This window comes from Ambystoma mexicanum, chromosome 7q, assembly GCF_040938575.1.
Source record: "Ambystoma mexicanum isolate Mex_15411 chromosome 7q, UKY_AmexF1_1, whole genome shotgun sequence".
In the NCBI taxonomy this organism is placed as follows: Eukaryota; Metazoa; Chordata; class Amphibia; order Caudata; family Ambystomatidae; genus Ambystoma; species Ambystoma mexicanum.
The window spans coordinates 724,804,586-724,830,664 of NC_090941.1; the positions used below are offsets into that span (position 1 = coordinate 724,804,586).

The 26,079-nt window shown below is 46.1% G+C and overlaps 1 protein-coding gene across 1 annotated transcript in view; it reads right to left on the bottom strand.

Moving 5' to 3' along the window:
• Window positions 1-26,079, bottom strand: part of RNF17 (ring finger protein 17) — a 3,777,565-nt gene that overhangs the window by 539,006 nt on the left and 3,212,480 nt on the right. The window contains exon 32 of the mRNA XM_069639339.1: window positions 8,563-8,682. Coding sequence (XP_069495440.1) covers window positions 8,563-8,682 — 120 coding nt within the window. The remainder of the gene's footprint in view (window positions 1-8,562; window positions 8,683-26,079) is intronic.

Consider the following 26,079-nt stretch of genomic DNA (forward strand, 5'->3'; position numbering starts at 1 on the left):
TGGAGGCCGCAACCCCTCCCCGCTTTCTTCCTGGCCGCCGCGGAGACGACGGAGTCCGGGGTAGGCTGCGCCCAGAGGCACAAGGGGGCCGCGTCCGGGACCCGGTACTTCTTCTCGTACCGGTCTCTTCTAGCCGGCGTCGTGGATGGGTTCTTGAGGAGGGCGAGGCCCTCATCCCAAATATCGTCCAGTAGAGGTACCGCGAGGACCGTCTTCCTCTTGGCCTCGCGCCGCTGATAAAGGAAACCTTCCTTCTTCTTCTCCTCAGGGCAGAGCTGGAAGAGCTCGGATGCCCTGGCGATCATGGAGTGAAAAGATCCAATCTCGTCGGGCGGGGAAGCCCGGGTGGGAGGAGACGACGGCAGATCCTCGTCGTACACCTCGTCGTCCATACCCGTTGCGGCCGTGTCAGTCCCCGTATCATCCCCTCGAGTCGTGGACGGGGAGGAGGGCTGAACGGGGCGCGACGGCTGAAAAGGAGGTGGAGGGTGAATCCTTCTTTTCTTAGGAGGGGGGCTGCCCGAAGGGCCTGGTTCCGGGTCCCCCGACGGGAGTGGTTCCTCCACTGGTAACGGCAGTCTCGTCCTTATCTCTGAGCATAAGGACTGTATAGCCAACAAAATGGCCGCCGAGTTATCTTGCGGCACTGGCAGAGGGGAATCCGACGGGCGGTCAGGGGCCCCGTCGGTACCCTCGTCGGTCTCCTGCGTCGGGATCCCTCCCGACGGGCTGGTCTTCTTCCACGCCAACGCCGTGGCTTAAGACCTCGATCAGTTCTTCCTCAGAGGTTGAGGCCGAATCCACGGCGACCTCCTGCCCCCCCTTTTTCTTCTCCGTCGGAGGTTTCACGGGGGTCCTGTCGATGGGCATAAAAGAGGACTCCCTCCGCGGTGGCAGGGAGACTCTGAGCCCCGAGGTCGCCACCACCGGCGTAGCCTCCACAGGCTGAGCCAGGGCCGCCGCGACTGTCTCGATAGAGGCCTTGGCCGGATGGATTAAGGCTTTCACCACCCTTGGTGCGCTCACCGCCTTCTCCTTGAGGGGGGGGACACTGCCTCGCTCCCCCTCCCCCTTCGAGCTCGACCGGGGCCTCTCCAGGAGCTTCGCCGGGTACTCGGCCTTCCTCTTACCCGACCCAGAGCGTTGGCTTGTGGTTGATGGTGCCGGGGAGGGTGCGCCCTGCCTGGTGCCCGTAGAGCCCGACCGTTCGGCGCTCCCGGTGCCAGCGGACTCGCGGTGCTTGGCCTTATGTTGGACCCCCGTCGCCGGGGCGTCCTCAAAGGTCTTAGAAGACCGCTCGGATTTCTTCTTCTTCTTCTCGCCGGACGGGCTCTTCCCTTCCAGCCAGTTGGCGAGACGTTGATGGCGGTCCTTCATGGTCCGCTGCGACATGTTGCTGCAAAACGCACAGTCCTTCTCCACGTGCGTCTTGTCTTCATGTAGGCAGTAAAGACAAAAGGAGTGTTCGTCTTCATTAAAGACATTCTGCAGCTGGCATCCAGGGCAGACCCTGAACAGCTTTCCGGGCGTCGAGCTTCCCTTCTCCTGGGCCATGACCGAGATGGGCCTGAGAAACTTCTGGAGTCCTCCAAAAGCGTAGCTCGACGAATCTTCACCCTTGAGGGGCGTAGATCAATCCGACACGGATCCCCGTTGATCGGATGGAGAGTCGGTGGAGCTTGAGGCTCTTTTGACCGAAAAAAACAAAGTTTTTGAGAAAAAACGTGAAAAATAGCACTAACGCTCGAGAGCAATAGCACGAGGATCCCAACACATGAACGTGCGGTAAAAATCTGAAGATGGCTGCCAGAGGCGGGGCTTAGGTAGAGGGCAGTCATTGGCTGTGGTCAGTATGACGCAGAGACCAGTGATTGGTTACTACTACGAAAGACAGATCAGAAACGAAACTGATACTGGTTTTTTCTTTACCGAGGATTCCCAGCCTGACGACGGGGAATATTCATGAGCATGTGAATCCATGCCAGACCCCATGCTGGAGAATGATAGATTTTCTTATGCCCAAATACACACCCGCTGGTTCGGCAAAGAGACACATGTACCCTCAGCCCCAATGAACTGACTTTACAAGAGGGTCTCTCTGTGGGGAACATCTCTAAGCTGTACAAGCTGCTGCAAGAAGACATGCTGGCCCTTTGCCCGGCATACATGGCACAATGGGAAAAAGGCCTGGGGTGCTCGATTGAGGACCATACTTGGGTGGATATCTGGGCATGGTGCTACTACTACTCGACCTGTGTGACGAATAAGGAATTTGCCCTTAAGCTACTGCTCTGTTGGTACTATCCCCCTCTACGGCTCCACCACATTCAGAACTCACTAGACCCGTATTGTTGGTGGAAATGTGGCTCGCAAGGCACCAACTTGCATATGTGGTGGGACTGCCCCACGGCGACGCTGACAGGCTGAGCAGGCCCGGATACCAAATCTGCCTCGGCCACGCCGGGTCCATGAGTATCATCCTGCACAGGCACCGAGTGTATTGATGACTCGTAGCAGGAGAGACAACGGAGGAAACGGGTAGAGGAACATTCCTTCCCACGGAAACGAGACCCATCCCACAGGATCCTCGGTTGGTGGAATCTGCTGGCACACGTCTGGTATTTGGAGTTCACAAAGAAATCTATCTGGGGACCACCCTACTTGGCGAAGATGCGATCCACCTGGTCCTGCTGAAGTTCCCATTCATGGCAGGAGCGGAATTCCCTGCTGAGGGAGTCTGTGATGGTGTTCTTGACTCCCGCTAAGTGAAGAGGGATGAGGAACATCTTTTGTATGACAGCGCAGAGCCATAAGTCCTGCGCTTCCTTGGAGAGCGCTGGGGATCGAGTGCCCCCGTTTCCTGATGTAGAACATGGTGGTGGTGTTGTCTGTGAAGATCCTCACCACCTTGTCTTTCAGAGACGGAAGGAACGACTTGAGGGCCCAGAACACTGCCCATAGGTCCAGGATGTTGATATGGAGATTAATCTGCTCCGGCAGCCACAGGCCTCTGGAGTGCCGACGTCCAGTGTGGGCTCACCAGCCTTCAAGGGAAGCGTCCATGGTGACCGTCTCCTGGCATGGTCGGTTTTGAAACCCCGGGCGATGTTAGACTGGACGCCCCACCACCCTATCGCCCGACCGAACTCCTCGTCGGGCAGGATCTTGTCCGCGAAGTTTCCAGACACCTGTATCCAGCGAGCATCCAGGAACTCCTGAAGAGGTCGCATCTGCAACATGCAGAGCTGGATGGGGGTAGATGCAGGATGACATCATGCCGAGCAACAACTTGATGGTTCGCACCGTGGCTGTCTTCATCGACAACAGCCGCTACATCTTCTCTTGAATGGTCGTTACCATCTCCTTCAAGGGTGATGACAGGCAGGACACCATATTGAGTCTGGGTCCCAGGAATAGCACGTTCTGCGATGGTATGAAGCAGGACTTTGAATATTTGATAGAGAATCCCAGATCCATCAGAAGCTGGACAGTCGCCTCCATATGTCTGACGGCCAACTCCCGCGAGTGGGCCCGGATAAGCCAGTCATCGAGGTACGGGTACACGTGTATACTCTGTTGACGTAGATGGGCGCCACCGCCGCAATGCATTTTGTGAACACTCTGGGGGCCGACTTCAATCCGAAAAGGTAGGGCCTAGAACTGATAGTGCTGGCCCTGCACTACGAAACACAGAAACTTTTGATGTTTCTTGTGAATGGGGACATGGAAATAGGTGTCCTCCAGGTCCAGCAATGTCAAGAAGTCTCCTTCCTACAGTTGGCAGAGCACATGCTGCAACGTGACCATACTGAACTTTTGGGACTTTTAAGTATTTGTTGAGACGTCGCAGGTCTAGGATGGGCCTCCAGCCACCTGTCTTCTTTCGGACCAGAAAGTATCTGGAATAGACTCCGGAGCACCGGAGCTGCTGAGGAACCAGCTCCATTGCCCCTTTTCGCATCATGGCCCGTACCTCTTCCAGGAGCTGAGGGATGTGCTGCTCCTGACAGGTAACCGGAGGGATCCGCAGACACCTGCGTTGAAACTCCAGGATGTGTCCCCAGGAGAGAGCGTCTAGCACCCATCTGTCGGTGTTGATACTCTACCACTTGCTGACGAACCTAGTCAGCCGGCCGTCCACCGGTGTGCACGTGTGGGGGCCTGACGTCCCGGCCGGTTCAGGCCTGTTTCAGAGCTGGGGTCCTGCCCTGCGGGCGACGCTGTCCTCTGCTACCGTAGGCCTGGGAACGGCCTCTGTAGGCTTCCAGGGTCGGGGATCTGGAAGGCTGACGGTACGAAGAGGAGAAACCTTTGGAAGAACTGCTCGACTTTCCCCTGGAGGAGCGAAAAGAAGATCATCGCTGCTGGAGAGTGCCCAAGGAACAGGCTGTCTCTGTATCCGCCTTGATGGCCTGGAGGGAATCGTCGACGACCTTCCCAAACAAGTTCTATCCATCGAAGGGCATGTCCAACACCTTTGCCTGGACCACCTGCCGGAAATTTGTGGCCTTCATCCAGCCTCGTCAACGTAGGCAGACACCGTTCCCCATCTGCTAGAACCCTGTGTCAGCGATGTCCAAAGCCACTGTAATGGCGTAATCAGACACAACTTCCCATCCTGGAAAAGAACCATTACCATCATCCTCTTATCGTCGGGGAGGACCTCCAGAATAGGCCAAAGCTTGTACCACAGCTCCCTGTCCTACCTGGTTAGGATCACCAGTGCGTTGGCCGCCTTGACAAATAGATGCCACAGTGTAAATCACCTTCCTTCCCCTGGTGTCCATCTTCTTACCCTCGTTGCACGGAGGGACAGAAGACGTTGAGGACGGGTCAGCCGACCATTTCCTTGCGGGCGCTGACACCACCAAATCCGGTGATGATTGCGGCCTCAGGCACTTGGGTGCAGAGTATGGCTCCCGATAATTCTTCTCCAGCCTATCCCGTTTGGCTGAAGCAATGCAAGCGTTCTTCATGAAGGCCAGGCCCTCTTCCCACATGTCGTTCAGAAGGGGCACCACCATGATTGTCTTCCTCTTGGCCTCGCACCTCTGGTTAATGAAACCCTCCGTCCTGGTTTCTTCGGGCACTAGTTGAAAAAGCTCAGGAGGCTCTGGCGATCATGGAGTGAACAACCCTACCTTGTCGTGGGGACGCCCGAGGTGGCACATCCAAATGCGTAGAGGTAGCTCGCAGAGCAAACTCGAGGACTGCCAACACTGAAGCGTGCAATAGAAAACTGAAGATGGCTGCCAGAGGAGGGGCTTAGGGAGAGGACTGTCATTGGATGGGGGCAGTATGACCCAGAGGACAGTGATTGGCTTAAAGGAGCAATACACTTTGTAAGTGAAAGTTAAACTGTTTTTTTCTTTTACTGGGGATTCCCAGGCTGACGACGGGGAATATTCATGATTATGTGAATCCATGCTAGACCCCATGCTGGCGAACGTGTAATTGAGGGAGAAGTCCAGTCTGTGGAGGGAGTGGCAGGTGATACTGAGATGTTACGGAGCCTGTTCGGGTTAACATGCCCTGATCAGCCAATCGTCCAGGTAGGGGTAGACGTGAATCACCCCTCTCCTGAGACTCGCTGCCACCACGGCCATCAACTTGGTGAAAACCCTTGGGGCGGAGGTCAGCCCGAATGGCAGAACTCTAAACCAATAATGAGAATAGCCTACGGCGAACCTCAGGTACTTCCTGTGCTTGTGATGGATTGGCACATGAAAATAAGCATCCTGAAGGTCTAATGATACCATCCAATCCTGGAGCTGCAGGGCCAGAAGGATCTGAGAAAGTGTGACCATCTTGAACTTGTCCTTCCTGGGGAACTTGTTCAAGTATCTCAAGTCCAAGATAGGTCTCAGTCCTCCGTCCTTCTTGGGGATTGTGAAGTAGGGTGAATACCCTCCTCTGTTCCTCTCCATCACAGGTACTGGTTCTATAGCACCTTTCTCTAGCAGAGTAAACATTTCCTGCAACAGGAATGGATCTGGAACATTTAGCGAATGGCTTCCCGTGGATGATCCTGAAGTCTCTGTATAAAGGGGAGGCAGTAACACTGGGCTACTGTTTCCAGCGCCCATGCATCCGAAGTAATACCTCGCCATTCTTTCAGATGCCGTGACAGTCTGCCTCCCACCGGGGTGTCGTGAGTCAAAGCCTCAAAGTGGTTTTGAGGCGGCTGAAGCAGCGGCTGATGGTAAAGATGCTGCAGCATGGGCGGGAATTGCACCTCTCCCTCATTTACCACAAGGGAATCTTCTTTGTCCTCTGTGACCAGCCTGTCCTCTGGCTCTTCCAACTGAGGAGTAGTAATGAAAGGACCTACCCCTCCAAGATGTGGCTACCTTTGAGGTCTGCAGCTTTTCAAGGCTTTTGTCAGCCTTATTTCCAAATAAATGGGTGCCGTCAAAGGGCATGTTAAGGAGTTTGGATTGTACATCAGGTGCCAACCACAACTTCCTCAACCACGCAAATCTGCGTATGACAGTGCTTGGCACCATGGCCCCGTTTGACACTGTCAGCAGTGTCCAGACCTGATTGCAGAGACTCACACATGGCCTCCTTGCCATTCCTTACCAGGTTCATGTAGCCATCTCTTTCCTCACCTTCAGGGATTTGATCAGGCACCATCGCTATGCAGTCCCACAGGGTGAATGTGAACTTTGCAAGGGCACATGTAGAATTAGCAGAATTTAAAGCCATGCTGCTAGCATAAAATACTTTCTTTGCCCATGATTCAAAGGGTCAACATCCCTATCAGGGTGCATGGTTGGGTACGCAGCATGCTTGGAGGCAGATGTAGCTGCTTGCACTACTAGACTTTCGGGTGTACTGACAGGTAGCGAGGGTCGCTACTGGATGGCCTGTATTTTTTTGTTTGATTTTTGTTTACTGCAAGGCTGCAATATGAAGCCTACCAGTTTGCTGCAACCCTATTTTGGAGTGCCACATGAAATTATAAAATAGGGTCATACTGAGGACCTTTGTTTAATATGTCAGTTAGGTCGTCTTGTTCAAATGCAGGAGTTCGTCTACACCATCCTAGGAATTCTACCACCCTGGACATTAGGCTTCTGTATGATGCAACTGCATGATCAGCCGGGTCTGGTTTCCCAAAATCTAGCTTTTGGAGGGTGTCTAAACCACTGGCTGGATGTAGGGTGTCATGTAGCTCCCTAACCCTGGTCTCCTCTGAAATAAAGCATTCTCAGACATTAGTGTCTTTACGCATAGCATGGGTATTAAACTGAAGACTACCCGGTGGTGTCAACAGAGGTTTCATAGCCCTCATAAATTGAGGTTAAAATCCTTTTTAGGAAGAGGTTTAAAAATCTTTTCCTGACTTTTATGAGGTAAAGGCGTTGAAAAATGTACAGTCGGCGTCAATGGTATTTTCTATCAGCGTCTATGGTGTCGACAGCTTGACCTTGTGCTTCGAGGGACTTGACCCTCGACTCAATGTTTTTTTGGACAATTTCTCATCTCGTTGAGTACTCGAAGACTCTCGAGTAGTATTAGGCTTATGACCCAGGCTTGTGGGCGCGCTGGGTTTCGCCTTGGCCTCATGCTTGTCATCGACCGTAGCAGGGCCACTTTTCTTATGTTTTGAGTAGGACAGGACCGGATCCTTGAAGATTTTGAATTTCCTTCCTAAAGAGTTACCACTCATCTTTGGAGGAGGAGTTAGTCGGGCAGACTATGCTCTTTTCTTCAGAGGAAGACAAAGAAGAGGAAGGCGAGGGTGATCTATGCCTTCTCTTCCACTTTTTTGATGACGAAAACGGGTGAGAGCTCCTCGGGTGTGACTGTTTTTTGACCTTTTTTATGAGGAGAGGAATCTCTCGACTCGTGGAAAGAGCCAAATTTTGAAGGAGTGGACAGGGATTTGGGGACAATCCTACCCAATGACAGCTTGGCTTTATGTTTTAAGGCTTTAGCGGTCGTCGACAGTCGGCGGTCTTATGCTCGACGCCCAGGCACCAGATGCCTATTTTATGCGGGTCCGTGATGGGACATTTTGGCATTGTAAGCTAGGCACTTTTTGAAGACTGTCTTCAGAGTAGTCCGAGTCGAAGACGAGGCCACTTCTAAGCGGTTTTCGTACAAAACGGAAGCACGCTGTAATTCTCAAAGCAATCGCATTTGTGGAAAAACAGAACTGAAGCCAATGGGCGCTGCGCATGATATATGTACTCGACGATGACATCAGCCGAGATGGAAGTCCTGGAGGGACATTGAGTCGACTGTCTCGTCGTAGAGCCCCTTCTGCCGAGAGAAATTTGTTTACAAAGCAGCTGAAGCTGGACATAAAGATATCATAAAATGAGGAATACGTGGGAGGACACACTCCATTCAAATGGTTATATTCAGGATTAGGGCTAGGGAACTGGAAGCACAGACAAAAATAAAAATTGAAAGGAGGGGGGAGTACAGATGAAGGAGTGCAAGAATGGAGGCCGATTACACATAACATTAAAAAGAAGTGGAAAATATAAAACCTCTAAATACAATGTTGAAGACCCAATTACCCATGAAAAAAGAGCAACGTTTACTCACAGGTAAAACATTGTGCAGCTTGCAGGGTATGGCTAACTGGGATACTTCTGGATACGAAACGGATGGAAAGAGGTGACACTCTGGGATCTTTTCAATGCATCCTGAGTCTACATAATACACCTGCAACACAAACAAATGGTAAAGATGAGCAGGTTTCCTCATTATATTCTTGTAATATTTTGCAGTGTAAAAATAGGCCCACACCAAAAAGGACATTAGCATGCCTTAGAACAGAATTACTGAAACCTGCTTGTTATGAAGCCTGCACAGTAAGCAGGAGCCTGTGAAGAGGCCACCAGGTAGACCAGAATAATCAATTAAAAGTCAAATTAAAGTAATAATGTTCATATTAGTGGTAGCATGATCGTGATACTTTTAAACCTGTGATATGAAAGGAAAATGTGGTCACGTTAAATTCCTGAAAACAAATAAACAGGTCTATGTAAAGCCAACAGTGTTGGCTCTTCTATTAGGTGGACCTATTCCCCATACTCATTTACTTTTAATGTTGCAACTTGTTGATTAACTTTTCTATACAAAAGAAAAGAAAGGGGACAGGCCAAGTACTTTATTTCAGGGCACTGAGCTAGTTAGAAATCAAGGGACTGAATGTACACTTGGTTAGGAAGAACATGTTGCCAAACTTTCGTGGTGTTCAGATTCCTCATCCCTTCAATTGTCTTTGCAGGTGCAGACTGCCTGTGAAAAGATGTACTACAGGTTTCAGGTGCACAATGCTCATGCGATTCACTTTGTCTAGTGTTTGCCCGCATGGCTGAATAGAGGGTGCTAGGTGTATATAAAGCAAGCCGCCTGAGCCCCAGTATCTCAGTTCTGTTAATTTACGGGGCACTCAGAAGGAGAGGGATTGAAGATAGAATATTTGACAAGCAGTCCACCTGAGGGGAAGAATTGAAGGGTTTATGAGGAGAAAATTGATGTAAAGTCAGGTGCTTGACTGTCAAGACATTAAACAACACAATTGAGGAAAGTAACAATGTGCTAACTATCCCAAAGAAAGAACACCATAACCCTGACGGGAGTGCCTTAGGGATAGTTATCACATTGTTACTTGTTTAATGTCTCGACAGTGAAGCACCTGGCTTTACATCCATTTTCTCCCAAAGAACCGTTTATGTTGTGACATAATACTGTTTAACTGTTAGGGAAGGGAGCTGTTTTTCTTATTTTTTTCCAAATTTACCCTGATGTTTTTTTAGGGTTTATGAGGAACCTGCAGGACGAAGTACTTCCACATCAGATAGAACATTTCCAGAGGTAAGATTACCCCACTACAGATGTATGTCTAAAAGGATATCTAAATGTGGCCTCCTCATAAGCCATGGAATCCAGGCAGCAATGCTTTCCAAACAAGTGCAGCAAGGATTATGTTATGGACTTGTAAATCTCCACAATAGGCATGCCCCAGAGCAGAGCTGAAGAAGCAGCCACATCCCACATGAAATGAGCTCTCAACAGGCTAGGCAACTCTTAACTACATACCTAGTTCACCTAATTAAGGAAATGTAACAAATGATACCTTTATGGAGGTGGCCAAAAAGGCCCCATGATGTGGAATCCACCAAAAAAGTAGAAGGGAGTGTCCCAGCCCCAACATCCGCACCAGCATGTGGATGTAAATGTTCTCACAAGCATCCATTCAATACCTAAACACGGATGTCACAGTTCAAGAATAGATTTTCCAATAATCAGGAAAGTTGAGCGAGACAGCAGCAGACACGGGAAAGAAGGTTGTGTCTGGAATAAGGTAAAACAACACACAAAGACAACAGGCCCCTAAGAGTACAAATACCAAATCCTGAAAGGTTGGAGACAAATCACTCCAGGAAAAAATCCAAAAGGGTAAAATTCAGAATGATCAACAGATAAATAAGAGTGCAAAAAGTCCAAAAAGAAAATTCAGTATGTAGGTGGAGGCCAGAGAGTCAGAAATAACATGAATAAACACAAAAAAGGAACACTCATACAGTCTTCTCTATAAATAAACACGTTGAGGAGCCCAAAGACCCAAGACCTCTGTGTTTCTTAAAGCCATGGCGTGAAAGCTGCAAGGGATTGAATTCTGTGGCCCATTTCACCATTGGTTAAGTATCGATTACTGCCAACGATGCATGAACACTCTTGAACACACAGGAGGAACACAAAGAAGTTAGGTGGGCCAGCCTAGGGACAGGAGGTAAATTCAAGGAGGCAGGCCACTTGCATATGACAAAAACTGGCAATGTGCTAAACTCATAGGTAAATGACGTTTCTTATGGCCACACGGAAGCTCAAGCCTTCTTGGGGTCCTTTCAATTAAAGATTAACTGCATCTTAGATGGAGGAAGGAAACAAACTGGTGCATGGGTCTTCAGAATGAGGTGAACTTCTGAAGCCATCTTTGAATGAAGGCATCAAGTGCAAAGAGACGATCTCTTTAGACAAAGTCAGAAAATTGGGGTTCCCAATATGAATTGAATTTCATCCACTCGTCTCGCTGATGTAACGGCAATAAGCAAAGTCCACTTCAGGGCAGGCAACTTTAAAAAAACAAGAATTTGGTGGCTGAAACAGCACTGCCCATCAAGAAAATAAGGACTAAGTTCAAATCCCAAGTTTGGACAACATATGGACAAAGCAGGAAAACATTGTTCAAATCACACAAAAATATAGATATATAAAAATAGAAGCACTTAGGATAAACAAGAACTCCAAAACAGAATCCATGCGTCAGCCAACAGGTCAACAAGGAGAGAATCACAGATGGCGACAGGCAAGGATAGATTTAGTGGTTGCCCTCCTAGCAGCAGCATGTCGTCTATGGCATCAGCCGTTTCCCAGTGCCATTATCTGTGACTTTCAACCATCAGGCCTGAAGGTTCAGACTTCCGACATCAGGATAAAGTAAACTTGGTTTTGGAGAGAGCACAAAGAAGTTTGGGACCAAAGCCAGCCTTGGGCCAGACACCTAGACATTTTGTAGTGAAATTCTTAAGATTTCCAATGAAAGAAATGGTTCTGAGGAAAGCACCCGAGTTGAATGACCTCTCCCGGGGCGATCACAGAGTGTTGATTTTCGGGTATCTAAGCCGAGATGTTTTGGACAAAAGGAGAGAGTTCAACACATCAAAGGAGAAAGCAAAGGTAAAAAAACTCAAATACCACATGGTTAATCCGGAGATATTCTGTGTTGTCATGGATGGCAGGTTATTTTCTTTTACTGACAGCAAAAGTGCTAAGGCCTTTTTGAGTGACGTGGAGAAAGACAAAGAGCCCATGGAAGCTACTAAGTCTAATTCACAAAGCTCTTTGCCATCCAAGAAGAAAAGATAAGAAATGTCTTCTTATTTAGTATTACTTTTATTTACTACTTGCAAACATTTCTTTTTACCATCATCATTACTTATTTTGGCTTGGCTGCCCATCTGTTTATCATTTGTCAAATGCAATGTAATTGCTTCGTATGGCGGGCGGTGTCTGTTATTTTCGTTCCAGCATGTTTCTTTGCGTGTTTCTGAGCCTCGGGCCATTAGAAGAAAGGCCCCAGTAGCGTCCATGATGTGCGCCGCGTTCATAGGAAATGGACAGAAGTTACGTCAGTTCGGAAGCAGCGTACCGGCAATGGTAACAACGAGGACAATGTGGATTGCAACAGGATCAGGCGGTGAGGAGTGCAGGACGGAGCGGAACGGTGAAGAAAAGTCATAAATCATGTGCTTGTGTCCTGTTTGCCCTTCCGGTTCCAATGATGCATTGCTCAGAGGGAAATAAAGGCCATGTAAGCAGTTTACTTATGTACGGCCGGATTGCTTTTTGAGAGCGCGCTGGGGAAATAAGGTTCTTCTTGATCACATACATTCCGATAATGAGTTATCAGACACGACACGAGAGATCTCATACATCTTTCGATTCAAGTGCGTTGCTGTTATTTATCTTCTGACGTTCCCGCGAAATCGAATGCACATGTTTAACTGGATCAGTACTGCAATTGCTCTTGAGAAGGAGCTCATTTGGATAACCTGTTGCATACCAAATTAACCTACATATGGTTAACGGATATTCTTCCTTCACCACTTTGTCACTGACACTATGGGCTACCAATGGGGAGTTTCCAAACAGTTATGAGTGTTATGCACTGTCAATAACCAGTCTTATTTCTTGTGGGAGCATGCAAATATGATCATACATGACTATTGAGCTGTGCATGGCTTTCACACTTATCTGTCAAGGTTCCGCACGGCAGCAGTGATGGGGCATTTACTGCCGGACAGAAACGGCTCACTTCCTCAACAGAGATCCTGTTGTTCTTGATCTTGCTGATGGATTTCAATAGTGGCGAGTTCCTCAGGAGTTAGTGCCTTCATGGAAATTATGTGTGTGGATAATTTCTCATTGGATGCTCGCACACTGTCTATAATGTTACTTCAACTAAATGGAGAGTGCTGTGGTTCATTTATTCTATGTTTCATGGGGGTCAAAATAAGTCTCATTAAGAAGCTATATACATACATTTCTCATTATCTTTCCAAACACCCTAATTGTATTGAACCGTACAATGACACTATACTGTCCTATTAAATGGGAATGTGACTGACGGGTGGTGCTGTGCTGCGGGCTCAACTGTATGCTATAGAGGGTAATGTGATGTGATTTGGTAACTCCTAAGGTGCTGTGGGTGTAACTGTCAGGTATTGGATGGTGTCTAACGCTGTAAAGTATATAAATGTGGGGGTCCATGTGAGGGATAAACTGATGTACTTACAGGCCACATGGGTAATGGAATACGGCGAAATGGGATGGAAAGAATTGTATGAAACCCAAACAACCTGATGGAGGGTCATCTGTCTATTTAAGGGACCTAGCTGATGGGCTAGGGGGTCAGTACAACCTACACATAGTCCACAAAATGACTTGTTTAACGATCAGTGGATGGAAAAGAGTTGTAGATAATAAAGGTAGATGACATTCTAAGATACAGGTAAAGGTTACTAGTAGGTTATTAGCTTAGTATGCTGATGTTGGGAAAACAAATGAACTTAACACTTAGCTGGGGTTACGGGGGTAGATTGGGGATAGGACAATGAACCAGGCGCAGGCTTTGGAGCAATTTCAGTTCAAGAAAGCGGTGTACTTGTATATATCGTGACTCAAAATCACCTTGCAAGGGTGCAGGGTGTGGTGATCTACTTATCTTTTATGTGTTTTAGTGGTTTATGTGCGTTTGTCTTTGTTGCCTATTGTTTGTGAACGCCTACATGATCTATGATCCGCTGCTATATCAAGAATGCTTTGCTAGTTGGACATGGTGGCACGTTTGCGCCACCATCTGCAAGTAGATTCTTCCGGGCTTGTTACTCTGTGTTATATATAGCTAACATACCCAATGAATATATTATCCCAGTTGCACAATTTGAGTGATGGGAGCAAATTTAGGTAGTCGGAAATATTGTGGGAAATGGCTACCAGATTAGTGAGTTGACGATCTCTTCATGGAATGTCAAGGGCCTGAACAATCCTAGAAAGAGGAGGGAAGTACTAACAAGATTAAAGAGAGGGAAAACAGACATTGCCCTCCTACAAGAGACCCACCCAGTGGAGGAATCCAAAAGTCTAATGAATAAGTACCCTGTTCAGTAAGGTGTTATTAAACTGCTACGCCTCCAAATCAAGAGGGGTAGGCATACTTTTACGTAGGGGACTGAACTTGTGCGTGGAGAAAGTAGTAATGGATGATGATGGGAGAGTGATTCTGATGGACGCAAAGTATGAGGGTAGAGTGATCACAATAGGATCCATCTACGGGCCATGCACAGGAGGGAATGGTTTCTTCACAAAAATGTTGTCACTGTTAAGGGAAATGAATGGGCAGTATACTATTCTGGGGGTGGGGGATTTCAATTGTGTCCTTTATGGTAAGCTGGACCGTTCCACGCGTTGTAGATACACGGGAGAGAATGCGAGCAAAGCTTTTAACACATTTTTGTACGGTCTAGATTTGATAGACGTATGGAGGTCTATGCAACCCGGTGTGAGGGAGTACTCATTTTTCTCGCCGGTCCACGATTCATACTTAACAATTGATTATTTCCTGGTTTCTGACAGAATGGTAGAACAAGTTACTAATATAGAGATAATGGAACGGGGCATCTCAGATCACTCCCTGATAGCGATTGAACTAGGGTTAGGGTTTGGAGCAACCCACAGTACCCAAGTGGAGTTTAAAAACGTTCATATTGCAAGAGCAAGGGGTGCTTGAGTCACTGAGGGCCTTTATTGCAATTTTTTTAAAAATAAACGCAGGATCTACATCTGATTTGATGGTTTGGGACAGCTTTAAAGCGACAATCAGGTGCGAGTAGATTAATAACACGGAAGGAAGGAAGATATGACAGAATTTAATAAACTTGAGAATAAACTTAATATATGGCCGAAGAAATATAATATGACAAGGAGTGGTGAGGATAAAGCTGAAATGGATAGGATGTGAGAGCATCTCAAACGGGAAATGGATGCACAGTATGTGAAGGGTACGTTCTTTATGAGACAAAGATACTGGGAACAGGGTGATAAAAGTGGAAGAATGCTTGCCAACAGATTGCAGAGCTTGATTGATAATTCCTTTGTAGAGAGAGTAGTGGGAGAAGGGGGGGGGATATAAAGTTAAAAGAGAGGAAATATGTGAGTGTTTCAGGAAGTTTTATGAGTCACTGTACATGGAGGACCGGTCCCAGACACCTGAGGGATTGAATAGTTTTTTTGATAAAATGACCTTGCCAACACTGTGTGTGGACCAAGCCACCACTGTTGACCGGCCAATTGGGCAGGAGGAAGTATTGACTGACATTAGCCAGCTTAACCTAGGCAAGTCACCAGGCTTCGACGGATTACCAGTTGAGTTTTACAGAGCGCTGGGTCCTGAGCTAACCCCATTCTTATGTAATTTATACAATACTTTTATGACTGAGGGGACGATGTGCCTGACAATGAAAGATGCATGCGTTGTAGTGATTCTAAAGCCTGGCAGAGACCCCAAAAGATGCGAGAATAATAGGCCAATCTCGTTAAATGTTGACCTCAAAATATTCACCAGAATACTGACTAATCGGTTGGACAGATGTATGATAGGCCGGTCCCAAGCAGGGTTTATGCGTGGGAGATATGGGTATGACCATGTTAGGCCGATTATAGATATAATGGGACTTCCTAGAGAGAAGGTTAAGACTGCACTTTTAGTCTTCATGGACGCAGAGAGGGGTTTCGACAGGGTCAACACTGGGCCTTCTTGGCCTGCACAGTCAAAAAGATGGGATTCGGGGGAAACCTTTTTGAGAACTATAAAGACACTGAACTCGTCCATTAGTGTTCGAATATGGGTTAATGGTGTTCTATCTTCTTCTTTCTTTTTGACAAGAGGCACTAGACAGGGCTGCCCGTTATCGCTGTATCTTTTCAATTCAGCATTAGAACCACTGATAGCGTATATAAGGCAAGAGTAGAGTCTTCTGGGACTTAAATTTGGGGACAGCGAGATTAAGGTACTATGGTACGCAGATGACATGACAGTCATATTGACCAATCCTAGGGAAGGGGGTGATGAACTAAAATGCATGTTTGGGGAAGTGGGACTTTTGTCTGGCCATAAGATTAACTGGGATAAGACAGTGTATTTTCCTTTAGACACTGCACAATCAAGGGAAGGTTTTGACTTATGGTGAAAGAACAAAGAAATATCGAGGCTGAGTACCACAAAGGAAATACACCAATCACGGGCTAAAAAGATTCACAGATCTTTTATTACTGTACAGTTTACAAAGCAAAACAGATAGCTATCTGGCTCCCAACACCTTGCAGTGTGTACCAGCTGACAAGGAGAGGTGAGAGAGTGCTGAACATCTAAAAACTTTTATACAATTCATGTAATATTGTCCAGCCTCTCTTCACGTTAATAATTCGTGGTCTAGAGTTTGTGCCTAGTTCACATACAGATTTTACAATATTATACGAAGGATTACATAGGTTTGTATTTCCATGAAGACACAGTGGTGATGTATGTTCTCCGATCCCGCGGCAAGCCTTGTTCCAAGTTACTTTACAATGTAGTTCAGCTAAAGCATATGCTCGTGGTTTGTTCTTCATTGTCCCAATGTTTATACAAGGCTGAGGCTTGTGAGCGCAGACAACACTTGGATGACAGTTCATACCAAGCACAAGGTCTCTTTGCTCTGTCTAAACAGTCGGCTCTCAGACAACCTAAAAATTAACAGAACTCAAAGGTCGGAAGGCTTGGCTTCAAGTCGAAAACATAGTCCACCATTTTAGAATGTAGAACACACGAGTGGAAATCAAAATGGCGGATGAATCTTAAAATGGCAGCGAAGTTAACCCAAAATTGGAACTTTGCAACGCGGTTTTCCATGTAGCGGGAATAGGCGTAGGCCAATATAAATACTAAGGAGGCACTATATAATTACCATTTAACAAACCCTCCTTTTGGCCTAAACCAAGAGCCATACTAAAAATATTAGCTTTACTTGTAACTTCACATTTCAATGTCAGTACATCCTGAATCACATTCATCAGATATATCAATTGCCATCAAATCTTTGACAGTAATATCCTCCATTACAAAAACATTAGTCATCTTCTCAGGTGCGTGTATTTTCGGTCCTAATGTTCCTACAGTTTGCAAACAACATCCTCCTAACACCGAACATATGACAGGAAGACATTGTATGCAACAACAACAGAACAACAGAATACCAAGGATTACCATTAAGACTGAAAAGAGTTTCCATCCCCAAGACCGTAAAAAGCCCCAGAACCAAGTACTAAGATCCCAGTTTCCCTCGGGAACATGTACTTCTGTACTTAGGACATGCAGATTTTGTATTGCCTTGAATATGGTAGGGGAGGAGTCAGGTACGAAAACACAACAAGCAGATCCCACCAATTTACATACTCCACCACGCTCAGCCAGGATGACGTCTAACACCATCCGGTTCTGTAGAGCCACTAGTCTAATTACTTTTTGCTCCAACGTAATGTTGTAGAGTATACTGGTGGTCCGGTTGATGGTTCTCTCCAATACTCTTGCTAGTCTTCTAATATCCTCAGAATTCATGATCTGTCCCCAAAATGGCACAAATGATTTCGCTACATCACCCATGACTTGTGAAGGAGTATCACCGTTCTCGTCCCGCCTTGGTCGAGCCCTAGAGACCTCAGAGGTGCTAGCTACCAATACCCCATGTAGCAAGATACCCAAATAACAAGTACCCTGCCAATCCCTAGGTAGCCAAGGATAAGCTTCATTGCCACAAATACAGTAAAGAGGATCACCTACATACAAGGGTCTGACCGGTCTGTCCTCACCAGTCAAATTCGCAATATTGGTACAACCCTCAAAAGTACCCATTGACTGAGAACCATTCCTTTGTATGCAGAAGGAGACAGAGTTGGGGTTGTGATTGAAAGTATAGGAAGGAGGCGTGGCATCCCGGTTGCCTACGGGAGCCATCTTAAAAGAAATTAACGATTGAAAAGGTCTAGAAAGTCTATCGGAAGGCCTAATAGAAGCAACATTAAGCTTGCTCTTATTTGCATCCCAGAGGCATCAGGACTTGCCTTTCAAATTCATTTAAATTAGTCCCGTCAAAGTTCCCTGAGATGCTATTGTTCCAACGACCAAAGAATAATGCCCTTAGAGAGGCATAGCATGCAGTAGTTAAAGGCAAAGGATTCATATATCAGCCCAACCCTTTTTCCTCGTGTTGTGGCAGATGCGAACATATCCAGCAATTAGTTCTGTTTAAGATCGCATGGGTCACATTCATAATTAACAAAAGCGTATTGTTGCGATAACTCTGTCTGTGTTGGGAATCCCTAGGAGATAGAGTGTGCAGATGCACGAAAGGAGAAGACATAGTGGGAACACTCTCAGTAGGTATAAAAGTTTGAAGTGGATGCAACCTCAATGTACCAAAACCCAAGAGCAATTACTATCGTCAGACCAGTTAACACAATTATGAGAAAACAGTACGTCCTCACGGACCATGTATTTTTCTGTTCAATGTCTTTGTTAGCCACACAATCGATTGGTTGCTCCATACGAGTAGAGATAGCGACAGGCATTGTTCCTCAAAGCTCTTTCCTGGAACGTTTCTGCTATAGACTCCGTAAGTTTGTTTGCTGGTGATCTCCTGACCAGGTGATCTTTCTCGATTGAAGATAGCTTTTGCCGGTCCCAGCCATTTGCTTATGTTTCAGCGCGAAAGTGGCAAAGGACGAGCTCAACAGTCGTTTCCTATAGGCACAGCCGTGCTGTGCTGTAAGTCTAGTGCCGTGGATGCAGATCGTACCGTAAAACTCCAGGCACTGCGTGATCTGCAAACAGTGTGTCGTTGCTTCCTGATGGAAGTGGTGAAACAGAGGAAAGGTTACCCAAGGGTGCAGAAAGATCCGAAGAAGAATTCATAGACAAGGCAGCAATCTCCCCAGGCCCCACCAGCTCAGGAAGAGTCTCCGGAATACCCTTGATGTTGTTCAAGACTGATTGATCACCAGAAGCCGAGCAAGTAGTTTCCTTCTTTTCTTCTCTGGCGTGTGGCAAAGGGAAAGGTATCCTCTTGATGTGTGTAGCGTGTATCCAGTGTCGTCGGTCAGCTACTTGTACAGCAGTCTGTGTGGCTAATGGGACCTGAAACGGTCCTCTCCAGCGCGGTGCGAGGCTGGATGCTCTCTCAAACGATTTCGTGAGCACCCAGTCACCGGGTCGAATTCTGTGACCTGGCCCCTCGTATTTAACTGGGAGGGCTTCTCGCACCTGTTGATAAATCAAATACAAGTTTTGAATGAACTGGTCACAGTATTCAGCAAGAAGCAAATGCTCTACATCTTTCAACACTCTAGGTTTCGGCAGGTTCCAAATATTAGCTGGCCTCCCCATTATGATTTCGTAGGGGGAGAGTCCAGTTCTAGTCTGTGGGGTTGTCCGCATGGATAGTAGATCTATAAGTAAGGTGTCTGGCCATTTCAAATTACTGCTGACACAGACCTTGTCAATTTTGTTTTTCAAGATACCATTATGGCGTTCTACAGGTCCAGCACTTTGAGCGTGTCTAGCCGAATGGAACAGTTTATCGATCTGTAATCCTGCGCATACTTGCAGAATATCAGCAGCGATAAAATGCGGACCATTATCCGACCAGATGACCCTCGGCAAACCAAACCTAGGAAAATATTCCTTAGCATGGTTTTCGCCGTTGTCATTGCTGTAGCATCTTTCACAGGGAAGACTTCAACCAACTTGCTAAAGGCATAAATGACTACCAAGACAAATTTGTAGTTATTACAGCGCTCCATCTCGATAAAGTCAAAATGAATCACTTCAAAAGGCACAGAGGGGGGACCAAAACTACCCCACAGTGTCGTTGTACCCTTACCCGCATTATGCTGTAAGCAAACCATACAATTCTGGACAAAACGCTCAGCAGTTTTTGAGATGTTGACATTTACCCAGACAGATTCTAGCATTCTACAGATTTTCCTAGCACATATGTGAGTGGGACCTTGACCCATTGTGATCATAGCAATGACATATGCATCAGGTAGCATCCATCTTCCTTATGAACTGTCTACCCAACACCCTTCCTCATCCAACCTTGCCAAACCCTCAGCCCAGTGTTAAAGTTCATCTAAAGTGGCATCAGCTTGAATATTCTTTATCGAGTCAATCCCTTCATCTACTGTACAGGTATTTGTGGCTTCCTTCGTAACATACATTTCTGAATATGAATCAGTAGCAGTCTGTTTAGCTATCCTGTCAACAAAAGCGTTTCCTTTCCCTACATCATCTACTACCTTCTGATGTACGGCGCACTTCATGATTGCTAGTTGAGTAGGAAGCACAAGTGCTGAGAGTAGCTGAACTATCAAGGTACCATGTTGGATTTTCGTTCTGTGTGAGGTCAAGAAACCTCGTTCTGCCCATAATCTACTGAAGTTGTGAACCACCCCAAAGGCATACTGGCTGTCACAAGCTCGAGTCAGTGCGATAATCTCTGCGGCCTGCGCGGAGTTATGCGAAATTCTCATGGTTTCCACAATCGTGCTTAGTGTAGTGATGGCATAAGCAACAGTGGATGTACCATCCGGAAGTTTGAAGCAGGAGCCATCGCAAAACAGCTCCCCTTGCGGATCATTCACAGGTATATCTTTTAAATCAATCCTGCCTTTAGTTTCTTGATCTGTGGTATAAAGGCAGTCATGTGACATTTCGTCATTGCAAGCAATATCTTGCGGAAGGGATAACAATTCAGCCAGATTCAATACGCAACACCTCTTAATTTGGATATGCGATGCAAATAGGATCAGTTTGTATCTTGTTAATCGTGCGGAAGTAAGGTGTTGCGTTTGCGTTCTATTTAATAGAACGTCTACAGAGTGAGGTACCATCACGGTCAAAGTATGGCCTAAAACCATGCCCTCAGTTTGTTTTACAGACGCAGCAGCAGCAGCGACAGCTCTCAAACATCTCAGCAAAGCGCATGCAACAGGATCAAGTGTGGAGGAAAAATAACCACACAGTCTATTCTTCCCCCATTGTTCCTGCGTTAACACAGCCAAAGCACATCCATCACGTTCATGAATATCCAACTCAAAGGCCTTATCATAATTTGGTGTGCTCAAAACCGGTGCTGAACACAGTGCAGTCTTGAGCCGATCAAAAGCTTTCTAGTGTTCCAAGTTCCACGGTAGTGGCAAAGAAATGCCCTTCTTTGTCAATGCCAACATTGGTTTGATCCCTAGTGAGAAGTTAGGGATCCACTGTCTACAGTAAGAAGCCATTCCTATCAAGGCTCTGACTTTCTTCTGTGTATTTGGGAAAGACATGCTAGAAATGCTCTTAATTCGTTCAGGCGTCAATCTTCTTCCGTCCTTTTACAGAAGAAAGCCTAAATAGGCGATCTGTCGACAACACTAAAACTTTTTCAATGAAGCTTTATGCCCATGTATTGATAGATGAATAAGCAATAACACAGTGCCCGTCTTGCAAGCACTTTCTCAATCTGCAGCCAAGAAAAGTTCGTCGACGTACTGTAGCAGTGTACAAGTAGAAGGCAACTCAAGTGTATTGAGCTGCTCTTTGAAAGCCCTACTATAAATGCTCGGACTCTCCGTTTACCCTTGTGGTGCACGGGTGAATGTAAACGAGCGTCCCCCTACGGTGAACGTGAACAAATATCTACTATCCACGTGTATGGGAATGCTAAAGAAGGCATTCTTAAGGTCCACCACACTGAAATGAGTAGCAGAAGCTGGAATCATTGTTAGTATTGTCGTTACATCAGGCACCATTGGAAATTGTGGAGCAACAATCTTATTGATAGCGCACAAATCGATAATGAAACGGAAAGGAATCGCATTATCCCTTTTCTTATACACCAGTAAATTCGGGCTATTGAACAAACTTCCGGCAATTTCTTAATTACTCTACGATGTACAAAATCGGAAACTATACACTTCAAAGCCTTCTCACCATAAACTGAAATCTTATATTGTGGAATTCGTGACAACTTAACTCCTGGTTTCAAAACAATTTTAACAGGCTCAATTTGCAAAATACCGACGACATTGTCGTCAATCGCCCATAAACACGCCAGAACTTCACTAAATTCTGGCGGCAAAGGTCTAGTCAGAAACTGTGAGGCAGAAGATTGCTGAGGTGAAACCGTCAAACGCCCTCCATACAAAGAACAATGAATTACCGCATTTAATTCCTTCAACAGATTCAATCCCAACAAATTCTCTCCACAGTTCGTTGTCAGAAGAAACGGACAGTGATCTGTGAATGGCCCCAGTGAAATCGGTACCGGCAGAGAAACCGGACTAACCACTGGCGTACCAGTGGAATGTCTGGAACCCGTGAATGATCAATGGAACACTTTTGTGCTCCTGTGTCTATCAAAAATAGATGCTTCCTATTCCCCACCATCATCTCAATGTAGGGACCTATCTGATTAACGGGAATAGGCGTCGGTCCCAGACTCTGCTTCAGACGTCCTAACGAAACAATATATGGTCGAAGACAAGATCTTCAGAAAGAAAGGCAGTTGAGGGATTATCAAAAATATTTCTGCTATCTACACTAGGTTGCTGATTATCTTGCAAAAATGACTGAGAATTTTGAGCAAACTGGCTTCTACCAGGACCCCCTACCCCAGGGCGGCCTCTGGATCGTCTACCTGTGACAGCATATGTGTTATTCAACCTTTGCTGGAGGATCGGGCATTGTGCTCGCCAATGACCCTCTTGTCTGCAATAAGCACATTGGTTCGGGTGTACAGGACCCAACGGCGCATTACTTTGTGGAACGAATTGACCTCGAAACTGCATACTACCACCTCTAGGCCCTCTGACCATCTGTTGCAATAATACTTTGGTTTTTAGATCTCTCCTCTTCTTTTCAACCCTCTGTTTTTCATTATTGACTCTATTCTCGTAATACTGAGCTATGTGTAATACTTCAGTCTGTGATTTAGCTTTCAATGCACTCTCGGAAGTCATAATTTGTGACTGGATATCAGGCAACAATCCACGCACAAATTTATCGACAAATAATCTTTTCCCTGACTCGGTGCTTAAATCCTGTCTGCTAAAATCTGAGAATACTTGTTCGAACTGATTAAAGAATTCGGTAGCACCTTCAGATTTTCCTTGGGTACAAGCAGTGAGTTTGTCCCAAACAATCCTCTCTGGAATCAAAGTCTTCAATTTCATTACTATTCTATCTGGCAAAGTCAGTATCACTTGCGGTGGTCTTTCACCAACTTTACTTTCTCCATCTAACCTAACCAAGTTAACCCATGTGTCACCTAACCCTGCTGGATCATCAACAGTCCTAATCTGTTTCCATAAATCAGCAGGTAGGAGCACAGGAAACAACAAATCTATATCACCCAAAGTGAACACTGACGAATGCAGGACGGATTCTATTTCTTTGTAAAACCCCGTTGGATTTTTCCTTATATCTGGAATCGACTGTCTAGTATTCACTTCCTGTCTTGAGAACGGGACGTGAACAAACTGTGATACATAATGAGCTTCAATATCAATGTCTGCTGCGCCCATTGCAACATTAGTTGCAATCTCAACTTTAGGAACGAATGTCGGAGGAACTTCTCTCATGGGCAGCTGAGAAGTAGGCAATTCCGAACGTTTACTAAGCAACAGAGCCAAATCGAGCTCTAAAGTGGTGGAAGTAGTATCTGACGCAGAAGTTCTCTTATAAATATTCAATAATTCTGCGGGACAACAAACCTTTTTCTTTATACATTCATCCTGCAGGTATTCTACCATTACCTGTAACACTTTCCTCTGCATTTCTGGAGTATACTGACTATACGTATCATATACTTCTACGGAAGATATCGACATATCTGAAATCCATCTAAGTGCATCCCTCGTGCAAATTCGTCTTTCTTCACTCATTGACTTACAAGGAGGAAGGAACCGTTTCTGTACGTAAAAAGCATCCAAATTATCACCATCTATTTCATCATTCTGTAACCATTCTAACTCCCTTCTAAACTCAAAAACCCTCTCAACATGCTCATGTACTTTTTCTGCAGTATCCCTTGAATAAGCTAAAACATTAAAATCCCTCAACCCTTGTGGGACGTTTGTGTCCGTCAATCTATTCCACATTACAGTCAAATGTATCCCCATCCCCTCAATAAAGACATTCTGATCAGGAATACTTTCTAAATTAAGGGGTGTAGCAAAGACATTAGATTGTTCACCTTTCTCTATACGTTGCTTAGCCCATGCATTCAAATTTCTCCTGGTCTCTTTGGAAACTGTGTTCTGCATTACAACATTTCATTCAGCACTCGACCCTTTATCAGTTACAAGCGGAGCAGAACCGCCTGGGAAAGAGAGAGTAGGCAAATCCTGTACAACAGGTAGTAGAGACACTACCGCTGGCAACAAAGATGGATCTACTGGAATAGTAACAGTCGGTAAAGGTGAAGGTACATGTGGAGGAACAACAACGGGAAGAGGAGCAATAACTGGCGGCGGAGGAGCAACAGGAAGACCAGGAATTGCTACGGGAGGAGGAACAACAGCAGGAAGAGGTAAAACGGCAGGAAGAGGTACATACGGAGGTGGTGCAGTGACACCAGGCCTATGTTCATTTAAGAGTTTATCAATTAGCTCATCTGAGGCAAGAAAATCTTTAGATGAATATATTTTCTGTATACCAAGTTGAAAAGCCCTATCCATGTTTCTAACAGACTCTGACTGTTTTTGTTGATCATACAATAATGCCCTTTCTGAATTGGACATGTGACGACGTGCATGCTTCTCTTTACTCTGAAGTTGCTGCAAAGCTTCCTTTTTCCAATTTTGTATTACATCAAATGCTGCAGGTCTAGCTTTTTTCTTTAACAATATGGATTCTAAATACTCTATTCGAGCAATCTCAAAACTACCATTGATTGGCCACTGAAGTTCGGGAGCATGTCTAGTTTGTCTGTGCCAAAGATCGTTGAATAGTATACTACCAATGCCGTACTTACTGTACATAGTACATGCTGGCGACCCCTCCTGTGGTGGCGGACGGCCAAATTCCAAAGATTGTCTGTCTCTGCGAAATAACGCCCTGAAAGAGGCAGACAATTTCCCAGGCATGTCAGATTACTGGTGTTACCTGGCGTCGATTGTGCTCGCGAGTACAATTCTACAACCAAATATCAGGATACTTAGAAATCGGGGCACGACTCACCTGATTCAAAGGACAAAGGGTGGTCCGATCGGATTACAAAGGACAAAGGACCCTTGTGGTTTGGTGATTTCGGCAAAACTGCCCGCCTCGATATATGGACCCTCGTCAAGATGCCGTCTCGGACAGCGTGCTCACCATCGAGAGATCGGATCGTACTGTTGAGGTGTCGCGTCTCATCCAAAAGGGGCCCCATTTTTCTCACCGTCCGATCCCGGTCCGATAGCCGCGTCAACTCTTCAACGAGGTGGCATCAATCTTGAGGGTCACTATTCGGGCGCCATCTGAAAGAACAAAGAAATATCGAGGCCGAGTACCACAAAGGAAATACACCAATCACGGGCTAAAAAGATTCACAGATCTTTTATTACTGTACAGTTAAAAACTCATACTTTTATACAATTCATGTAATATTGTCCAGCCTCTCTTCACGTTAATAATTAGTGGTCTAGAGTTCGTGCCTAGTCCACATACAGATTTTACAATATTATGCGAAGGATTACATAGGTTTGTATTTCCATGAAGACACAATGGTGATGTATGTTCTCGGATCCCACGGTAAGCCTTGTTCCAAGTTACTTCACAATGTAGTTCAGCTAAAGCATACGCTTGTGGTTTGTTCTTCATTGTCCCAATGTTTATACAAGGATGAGGCTTGTGAGCGCATACAACACTTGGATGACAGTTCATACAAAGTCTCTTTGCTCGGTCTAAACAGTCGGTTCTCAGACAAC